The sequence below is a fragment of the Mandrillus leucophaeus genome, unplaced genomic scaffold (genome assembly GCF_000951045.1).
Source record: "Mandrillus leucophaeus isolate KB7577 unplaced genomic scaffold, Mleu.le_1.0 Scaffold83, whole genome shotgun sequence".
NCBI classification, from domain to species: Eukaryota; Metazoa; Chordata; class Mammalia; order Primates; family Cercopithecidae; genus Mandrillus; species Mandrillus leucophaeus.
Genome location: NW_012109030.1, coordinates 1093322 through 1104372, shown reverse-complemented (window position 1 = coordinate 1104372; position 11051 = coordinate 1093322). Strand labels below are relative to the sequence as shown.

The following is an 11051-nucleotide window of genomic DNA, read 5'->3' as shown; positions in this document are numbered from 1 at the left end:
TTTTTGTATTTTTAGTAGAGATGGGTTTTCACCATGTTGGCCAGGCTGGTCTCAAACTCCTGGCCTCAAATGATCCACCCACTTTGGCCTCTCAGAGCGCTAGGATAACAGGCATGAGCCACCATGCCCAGCCAGATATTAGTGCTTTTTGTTTTTTGAGATAGAGTCTTGCTCTGTCACCCAGGCTGGAATGCAGTGGCACAATCTCAGCTCACTGCAACCTCCACCTTCCGGTTTCAAGCGATTCTCATGCCTCAGCCTCCCAGGTGGCTGGGATTACAGGTGCCTGCCACCACCCCCAGCTAATTTTTGTTTTGTTTTTGTTTTTTGAGACGGAGTCTCACTCTGTTGCCCAGGCTGGATTGCAATGGTGTAATCTCAGCTCACTGCAACCTCCGTCTCCTGGGTTCAAGCAGTTCTCCTGCCTCAGCCTCCCAAGTAACTGGGATTACAGGCACCCACCACTATGCCCGGCTTAATTTTTAGTATTTTTAGTAGAGACGAGGTTTCACCATGTTGGCCAAGCTGGTCTTGAACTCCTGACCTCAGGTGATCCACCCACCTCGGCCTCCCAAAATGCTGGGATTACAGGTGTGAGCCACCACACCTGGCCATTTTTGTCTTTTTAGTAGAGATGTGGTTTTACCATGTTGGTTAGACTTATCTGGAACACCTGACCTCAAGTGATCCACCCACCTTGGCCTCACAAAGTGCTGGGATTGAGCCACCACGCCCTGCCACAAAATAGTGCTTTAATCCTCACATCGTGGAGTTGCCAAAGTAATAGAAATATCAGCATGAATTAAAAGCCAATAAGACAATGACTGTCTAATGTTCTCAACTCATCTCCAGACCAATTTCGGATCCCAAACAATCCCTTATAAATCTGTAGGTCCTTCATTCCTTTCATGCAGTGTCTAATGGGGTATATTTTTCCTTCATTCCCTCCATGCAGTGCCTTCCTTCCCTTCATGAAATGTCTAATGGGGTATATTTTTCTTTCACATTGTTTTGCATATTGTTCTTCTGCTAGGATGTTTTTATTCCTTCTTAGCTCTCTGTGTGATTGGATCTCTACAATGGTATTTTGGGGTTACCTTAGTGCATCTCTTTTTACTTGTTATAATGTAAATTTCTTGAGATAATCTACTCTTGCTCTGTACTCTACTCTTCTCTGTAGCCTGTACTTGTCTTACATTTCTCTCCTTTCCCATTCATTTACATAATCTTACATCCTAAAATAGTTGTATTCTTTATATGATAGCTATTGAAATGAGAAGATATCCATAAAATTTATCATAAAATAATAAATTGTATTTAAAAAATAAGCACTCCAGAACATAAATATCTGTATGAGTATTGTGCCTTAAAGAAGTTGTTGGAACAGCATTCTTTAAAGGCTTTAGAATTAATTTTAGAACCACTTTACAATTGTCATGAGAAAATCACCCTGCTACCACAAGGCAAAGCCTCATGTGTTACCCAGATTAGCATTACTCACCTAATTCGCCAGACCTGAGGGCAGATTTCCTTTGATAGTTTTCACACTTCATAGCAGTCCTTAGAGGATGAAAATTTACTCCATTAAGGATTCTCAAAATAGTGTGGGGGGGCGTATTCTGAACACAGTTCTGAGGGAGAATTCCAAACTTGCTTTGGAATAATGGAAGCATCATTAAACTAAGTCTGTAGTACCCAAGTGCTTTAGAGGGGAAAACCCCCTTTTAGATGAGTAAGTTCTGTTATTTCTGGTAACAAATTGAACTTACTATTTTATACTCATATCATTAGGAGCCATTTCAGAAGTTTCTGTTACTTGACTTCAACTATGTTCTTGTACATAGTGTGCTTAAAACTTGTAGTATGTACATGTGGAAAATGGGCTCTTCATAATAACAATATATCTGTTGTATTGTTTCTAGGACTATACTTGATAAGAAGGAGCTCTTGGAGTTTGCTCAACTTGGCTGCTACTTGGAATATGACCTCTTCGGTACTGAACTACTTCATTACCAACTCTGCCCAGATATTGACATGCCTGATGATAACAAAAGAATTAGAAGGTAAATATGGTAAAGTCTCTCATAGCATACCCTTTCCCTAGTCCTTTTTGATTGTCATATCTAGGGAAGTATTAGCAAAGATTCAGAAAACAGTAAGCAGGCTGAACCACAGACTTGCAGAGAAAAATATATCTATGCTGTTTCAGGGAGAAAATCTCTCTATATTATTTTAAGGAGAAAATGAGTCATCCTAAGTAGGCTAAAGCTTAGCAGAGCCTTAGAAGTTCAGTGCAGATGGGCAGCTGACAGGAAACACAGATAATACCCAACCCCTGCCATGAAAATCAGAGAACAAAAGACATTTTCCTCTTTTTACCTCTAATGAAATAAGCTGTTCCTCTCTCAGGTTGACCACACTAAAGCCATAACTTCCTACCAGTAATATTTGAAATGCTTTATTAAAAGTTTTGATTAAAAAGGTGGTTTCAAGTTAAATGCTAAAAGTGTAAGGTCTAAAGACTAAACATCATGTAAAATGAACGCAACCTTCCAAAATTGTATAATGTGTGATGCTAGCAGATAATTGTAGGAGTCATTCTTTGCAATCAAGTAGAAAATTTTTGGTGTCAACAATAGCTACCTAGTTTCGTCTTGGTCATATGGTGATATGAAGGTTGAATGAACCAAGTTAGAAAATCTAGGAGGAGAAATAAATTGGAGATTGACAAGGAAGACTTTCGTTTGGGAATATCTAAGTGTTGCTATCCAGTGAAGCCCTAAGATATGGTTTGTATGTGATAGTTGAACTGTGGGAATGAATGACATCACTCAGAGAAGAGGATAAGGACAGAGATCTGGGGACAGAGACATTTAAGGAATGGAGTAGGAACCATCACTCAAGAAAAGGTTGAGAAGAAGTTTTCAAAGTGATAACATGAGAGATATATGTTGTTATGGAAGTCAGTAGAGAAGAAGACTCAGGGCAGAAGGGCTTGGATGCCGGTAATAAGTGACAAATATTAAGGGAAATAAAGACTGAAAAGCATCCATTGGATTTCACAATGAGGAGGCTGACATTTTATAAACAGTAAGTGCAGTCTCAGTGGAAAAGGCTTGAGGAATGAGTGGGCCGTGAGGAAGAGGAGAGAGAATGCTGAGGTGACTCAAGAAGTGTGGCAGTGGAGGGAAGCAAGGAGTTGAGGCTGGAGTTAGAACACAACAAAGGATCAAGGGAAGTTTCTAGTAAGAGTTGAGAAATGTTTATGTGACTAAGAGCAAGAGCAGAGAGAGGGCCAGAGAGAATGAGTCCAGGGAAGTGGTGCCCATTCCACAGGGTTACTATAGAATTGACATGAAATAATGTATTCCAAGTTTTTATCTGAGTGTCTGGTGCAGAATACGGAAGTGTTCAATAGATGTTGATTTTTAGAAACTCTGGATAGATAAGAAATATAGAGCAAGGTTCCTAAGGCGACAAATAGATGGAATCTGGGGAACAAATAGAATGTTTGTTGAAAGGATGCTTTCTCCATTGAAATGAGAGGGCGTGGCACAGCAATGGGGTGAATGCAAATAAAAGTCTTAGTGAGGGAAACAGGAGACTGAGGACACATGTCCTTTAGTGTCTCTGTGAGGTGGACATGGTTATCTCCTGAGAAAAAAAGAGTGGATTTAGGGCAGGACCATGTAGAACAGGAGGAAGGCTAGGAATGGCTGTCGGGTCAATGAGAGAGACCTTAACATGGGAGTGTTATGTGCGGGACATAGTTGAGTCTAGAAAACATGATTGCATGCCTGTGCATTGGCACCAATGCACATGATTTGGTGATTATTTTCCAAAAGCAAAAATGTTTTGCGTTTTGGTAGTGGAACCAGAGAAGTTGTGTGCATACAAGCAGAAAATAGGAATAATTCAAGAGATTGAGGGCCGGGTGCAGTGGCTCAAGCCTGTAATCCCAGCACTTTGGGAGGCCGAGACGGGCGGATCACGAGGTCAGGAGATCGAGACCATCCTGGCTAACACGGTGAAACCCCGTCTCTACTAAAAAAAATACAAAAAACTAGCCGGGTGAGGTGGCGCGCGCCTGTAGTCCCAGCTACTCGGGAGGCTGAGGCAGGAGAATGGCGTAAACCCGGGAGGCGGAGCTTCCAGTGAGCTGAGATCCGGCCACTGCACTCCAGCCTGGGCGACAGAGTGAGACTCCATCTCAAAAAAAAAAAAAAAAGAGATTGAGGGTTGGGATTCTGTCTGAAAGAGATGGATAACAAAGGAGGGGTTGAGATGAGGGTCATGGGATCCAAGCTGGAGGGAAGAAAGCGTAGAGAGGCATGGGCAGGTAGACAGGAAAGCATAGCAGGGCAAATAACTGGACTGCAGGCTTTAATGAAGTAGGTGGAGCATATATATGCTCAAATATATATATTATATATATATACACACACACACACATACATACAGTAGAAAAAATGAGTGGAAAAAGTAGAAAGAGGTAACATGATCAGAGTAGGAAACTGAAGATTGAGATATTCAGACAAGAACTAGAATATAATCATGAGAACAGAAAAGTGATTGCAATGGAAGTAGCAAAGCTGGAATTGAGAAGTTATGTCCAGGAACCATGAGATTCAAGTGTCAATAGTTGAATAAGGCACACTGGGTTGAGGGGAAGATCTTGACCCCATGGTCATAGTTGGGACATCCTGAGGATCTTTCCCTGGGAAGTCGACATTTATGTCCTTATGCCTTCTGCTGTCTCCATGTTCTGGCATTCTGCCTTGATCACCTCATTAATGGTACTGTGCTTCAAGTTTAGTATCATCAGGGAAAGCTAGTTAATCAATGTTGCTCTAGTTAGGTAAGATGGCAACACGCAACTCTACATGAGCAAATGACTTCACCTGCCTTGACCAATGAAGCTCTGTCTTTTCTTTTAATACTCAGATCAGTTATTTGACAAGTAGATGTATTGATTCTTTGTTTATTTTTGTTTTATTGTTTTAATTTACTTGACAAGGAACCCGATTCAATACAGGTGAACCTGTTTCCCTAAAGCCCTAGTAGTTAGTTTATACACAGAGGAGACTATTCCTTCCCTAAAGGCATCTGGAATTTAAAATAGGGCAGTGCATTCAGTCATTCTCATCTTTCATAATCTCAGAAACATGATTTTCTGATCAATGCCCTCAACGCATGTTTTATTTCTTCTTTTTTTTTTCTCTCTCTTTTTTTGAGACTGAGTCTGGCTTGGTCGCCCAGGCTGGAGTGCAGTGCCCGGATCTCAGCTCACTGCAAGCTCCGCCTCCCGGGTTCCCGCCATTCTCCTTCCTCAGCCTCCCGAATAGCTGGGACTACAGGCGCCCGCCACCACGCCCAGCGAATTTTTTGTATTTTCAGTAGAGATGGGGTTTCACTGTGTTAGCCAGGATGGTCTCGATCTCCTGACCTTGTGATCTGGCTGCCTCAGCCTCCCAAAGTCCTGGGATTACAGGCGTGAGCCACCACGCCCGGCCTCAAGACATATTTTCTAAATCATCTTGGAAATGGGAACTTTGCACTCTGGATTGGCTTCCTTTTCCCAAGCCCCTTTGTGGTAGTAAGGTGCATATTTTGCACACCTGTGTCTTACATGAGGCTCCCAGACCTTCTAGAACAAGAAAAAGATCTGTAAAGGGGCATATATGAAGGAGATAGGAGGGTCAGATGAGCAATGGCTCCCCCAGCATTCCTTCTTGGCTCCTTTTGGCCATTTGTTTATCCTTTACTGTGCTAAATATAGCCATTCTGGATGTATGGAAATGATAAAAATTATTATAATATCAATGTGTGTATATGTATATAATGCATGTGTGCTATTCCATACATATGTATATGTATGTGTGCTTAATTTTCCTTAAATTAAACCATGCATTATCACTTGACCCAAGGACAGCCCATGTTAAGCACTGAATGCCCTTTTGGGTTGCAAGTGCTCCAGTACCCCACTGTCTTGCACACTTGGTTTTCATCATGCATCATCAGTCCTTTTCTGAGCCATTGTAGTCTTAAACCTCTGAAGTGCATGAACACAGAAGCACGCTTCTGCCTACCTCTGGTGTTCAGCACCAGAAATTCTGCGTCTAACACCTGTTTTCAATCTTCTGCTCCATTTCTCAAATCTTATTATATCTCTGCCTTTTCACACTTTGTAGTCTCTCTCTAATATTTGTTTGCAAACACTAACTCATTTGTATTTCTATAATTACCGTGATTTTTTGTCTTCTCGTCTGTAGTGGCTCCCCCTTTTCTGGCAGCATCTCTGTAATTCCTGTTCTTCCATAAAATGGCACAACAGGAGAGATGATCTTTTAGTGTAAGCGGGACGGGGCAGGTTTTCTGGATGGTCAGGATATAATTGTGTGTCCAGAGCCATAACGTTATCTTTCTCCTGAGATAAGGAGTCTCCAGATTCTTGACTTGACGGGCTCTAAGGATTCCCGGTCTGAAGTAGGAGTATGTTGTCCTCTGTGCTCTTTCATTCTACTTCACTATTTGGTAACATCAAGGTCTGACACAAGACATCTTAGAGGAATTTCTTTATCCACACAATCTGCCTTTGTAGTATGAGAAATTCTATTTCTCAGATAAGAAACGTAGGCAAAAATTTTGGAAAATGCCCAGGAAATATCAGGGAGAAAGTGTTTCCTGAAACCTCCTATACCGTGATACTTCTTTGCAGTTGTGGATCAAGGTTTGTCACACTAAGGTTCAGCATTGTGTATGCATTCTGTCAAATCTTTCTCTTTTTTTTTTTTATGTGATCATATAACTTATCTTAGATAATTCCCCTAAACTGAGTGTGTTCCAAAAGTAACTGCAGATCAGAACTTTAGGATATTATACACATTTCAATGAGGCAAAAAATTGTAGTGGCACAAAAGTTGTTCCATGCGCTTACAGGACAGGCATGGCTCTTCTCTGCTGGTGCTTGCATTCCTTTGACCTGCAGATACAAAGTCTATTCTTCCATTATCACTTATTTTAAAATATATGTTCTCGGAGGGCAGGGCTTTGTGCCTGAGTTTGTGTGTGTGTGTGTAGTGCCCCACGTTTTGCTCACTGTAGTAATTAAATATGACTCATGTACTAGGACACCAAGAAATGCTTTTGAAACAAAAAAGATACCTTTCAAATAATCAGCCTCTGGGGGAAGGCACTGTCCATCCGTCTAGATCCACTTTAGAACCTAAACACTGAAAAAACTATTCAGAGAATCCCAGAGAAGAGCCATTGTCTGCGAGTGGCATCTTCCGCCATCAAAGCCCCATGGAAGTCACGACAGACACTGCCCAGAGTCCAGACACGTACAGATGGTAGCTGTCAGGAGGTGACTCACACTACAGATTCCAGCATTTCACACAGCAAAGAGGATTTCATTTTTAGAGAATAGTCAGGGAGCTGTTCTTTAGTCCACTGACTACAAATTTAAAGGAATAGCTTATTATTTTAGCAATCTTGCTGACATGGAAAGAAGACGGAATACATTTGTATTGGTCAGTTGAATCCAGTCCTCAGAGACCACAACTAAATCAAAATTCCCATAGACTTCAAAGGGACAAATGGTTAAAATACTGACCAACTTTTTTTCAGTGACTTTGTAGCTTACCAAATGCCCCTCACTTGCAGATCCACTGATTTTGCTCTCAGAATATTTTACTTGTAGTGAGATTCCTTTTGTTTCCCTATTTTAATCACAAATAGTCCTTGATATTGATTTGCTAGATAAAAGGAGAGAGCAAGAATGAGATCTGAAAAATGGGCCCACAGAGAGAGGCATTTGAGAGAGGACTGCTGAATACAAATCCAGAACAAAGTTATTTAGCGAAATGCCAAAGTGGTCATTCATCCAAACTGGCACATCCTATTAGAAGCTATCTTTAATGCGGTATTGCCAGGCGTTGTCATAAATATCACGGGTTAGAAATTTCTGTGTGCATGGAATAAGGATATGTTCCTGCTAGGATGCAGCAATATTTTTATCATCACCACACAATATTTATTAAAGTTCTCTCAGTACACACGCCACGGTAGAAGGCAGTATCTTTACGATAAGCACAATAGGTTAATGAGTAAAAAGTCAAAAGCACCCTGAAAAGCGAAAATGAAAGACAAATGACATCTAATGAGTTAACGTTTTTCACAGGGTGCGTCTCCTGGTGGAGGAGGGTTATGAAGATCGAATTCTGGTAGCACATGACATACATACGAAAACCCGGCTGATGAAATATGGAGGTCATGGCTATTCTCATATACTCACCAACGTTGTTCCTAAAATGTTACTGAGAGGTATAACTGAGAATGTGCTCGATAAGATTCTAATAGAGAACCCTAAGCAATGGCTAACTTTCAAATAGGATGGTTGCTTATGAATTCGCACCTTGCGTGTAAAACTGGCGGAGAACATTCAGCGATTTCCAGTCCACTGAGAGCTATTAATCAGTTACCTAGGACTAATGACGGATCATTTCCTTCTGACGAGAAGTAGGAGGGTTTGCCTTCTCTGAGACCAGCTATTACACTTGTGCCTCTAGGGAGTTACTCAGCCTAATTGAGCCCTATTATTTTGCCTTAACAAAATAAATACAGAAGTACCTATTTCTAAACAATGATTTAAAGTCTATATCCCCTAAGCTGAGTTGTTGTTTTTCTCCCTAATCTACCAGCTGCACTACTTCAGAAAATGTAAAGTGTTTCTAGTTGAATTATTCCCTTCTTGAGCGATCTAATGTTTCTTGTAATATTGATGATCCTACTAATTATCCTGCTGTTCTTTAATTAATGCTTAATGAATAATATGGCACTTTAAAATAGCTTCTTCAACAAGGGAAGTTAAATTTTGAGACTTTTTCCCCAAAGGATACTGACTGTAATACGATTACCAATTCACAATGATAAAAATATTTTGAAAGGTTAATTTTATGCTGTCCACCTATTCTTCTAATAAAATGGTTTTGATATCTTTGGCTTTCTGGTATCTATTTTTGCCGTAAATTTTGCTGTTTTGCAACCTTTGTATAAGAACACATAACACTACTGAATTATAAAAATTCAATCATAAAAGTCAAAATATATTACATAATATAGTTTAATGAATCATTACATTTATAATAACAAAGGCCACAATTTAATTAACTGATAAGATATAATGCAAAAAAAAGGAGAAATGTTTGCCTTATATATATTCCCTTTATTTCCTTTACCTTGTGTTTTTCCTTGGACCTAAACAGAGAAAATAATGCTTATTTATCTGAAGAAAAGGTCAGATCTATTGGAAATGACAGCCTGATACTAGAGCCTCCTCTTTAAAAGGTATCCAGCCCTGATATTTTGTGTAAATAAAGCATTTTTTAAAACTCTTAGTTAAAACACTTAGGTGATGGCCACTGCTGCTTATAAATTCATCTTTTGGTTGAATCTTCACTATGCTATTTGGCACCTAAAAATATTCTCCAAACCCTTGCTGCCAATTCCTCTTTGATAAATATATAGTTAATTCGAAATAAAATCCATTGTGATTCATTTATGAGTTATCTTACATATCACAAAGGCCAATTAGAATTTGTCCTTATTCTTGATGAAAAGTTTGTTTTTAATCATAAAAATCATGACAGTTACTCAGACGCAGGCATTTCAACAGAGCTAACACCACCTTCAGATAGGCACACCATGCATAACTCTTGGGAAGTTGAGCTTTGCTAAATAAAAGATATTTTGGCTGATCAGAGATGTTCAAGCTTTCTGTGTATTGGAACAGAAAGTAACAAAGAGGAATGAGCCAGGAGAACAAATTAATTCCTTTAAATAAAAAAAAATGCAAGTGTCCTTCACCAGTAAAGGAAGCAAATTTTTAAAATTTCTGTTTTTGAAATCTACTTGTCAAAGAGTTTTCAAAGGCAATGAAAGGGGAACAGATTTTTCATTGTAATAGTGGAAGTTGTGTGATAGTTAGGAGATATCAACATGCATTTTTAATCTTTTCCTTAGATGAAAGAGATGGCTTTTGGCAGTGTGTTCTAACCAGCAAGAAAAGATTTGTATTACTCTCCAAATCTACTGTACTGTCAGCTTCAGTCCACCTGATAAAAAAGAAAAAAAATTGATAGCTCAAATGCGTATAATTCATAAACACTGCAAAGGAGAGCCACTTGGTGTCTGCAGTCCTCATATTAACGGTCTGTCACAGAATGCAGTTAAAGTATTGATTGGCATATGGTAATACAACAACCATAGCCTTAACTTACAGACCTGTAAAATAAAGGGCATTTTTACCTAATACAATTAATTTTCTAGATAACTCTTAAAGAGAGGTTGTTTTAACTGTTTTTGCTACTCCATATATTGTCATTCAAAATATATTTTAACCCAAAATAAGTTAAATAATTTATGCATGTTTGTGTGTGTATGTATGCATATACTTCTTTATATTAAAATTTTGAGGCTATACAGCCACTGTGCCCTATGGAATAAAGCCATATATATATGTTTTATATGTATATGTTTTATATGTATATAAAACATTTCATCTAACATATATATGTGTGTGTGAGTATATGTATGCATGTTTAGCAGATATTTGTATAAAATATAAACACTGTTGTCATATTGGTTATATGTGAAATTGTTAATTTTGAAATAACCTCAGGCCACAGACTTGTAGTAACCGTTTGAAGGCCTCACCTAGTGTCCCCTTGGTGACGTATGCAGCAGCTCAAATTAAACCTTTGTGCATTGGGTTATGAATAATCTTTTGTTCCAAAGATGGCAAAAGCCTCGGCTTGATTTGATACTAAAGAATAAATTTCTCTGACTTTCCCACTGAATCTAAATGTATTCAGTTGACAAAATGGACACATAAGGGCTTTTTCTAAATACCGTACATAATTACACATTTTCACACTTAGAGGGTAATCCTATGATACACTGTCAATCTCTATTTTTAAAGACTATCACCAGAAAAGAGAGAAAAGAAAATTCATATAAGAAAAAGAAAATGTGAAAATGATCATAGGCTT

The 11051-nt window shown here is 39.0% G+C and overlaps 1 protein-coding gene across 3 annotated transcripts in view; it reads left to right on the top strand.

The window, feature by feature from the left end:
- PTER (phosphotriesterase related) overlaps positions 1–10851 on the top strand; it is a 77146-nt gene extending 66295 nt beyond the window's left edge. For all 3 annotated transcript variants that reach the window (XM_011968106.1, XM_011968107.1, XM_011968105.1), the window contains 2 exons: positions 1923–2063; positions 8183–10851. In XM_011968106.1, coding sequence (XP_011823496.1) covers positions 1923–2063; positions 8183–8393 — 352 coding nt within the window. In that variant the 3' untranslated portion in view covers positions 8394–10851. The remainder of the gene's footprint in view (positions 1–1922; positions 2064–8182) is intronic.
- The last annotated feature ends 200 nt before the right edge of the window (positions 10852–11051 follow it).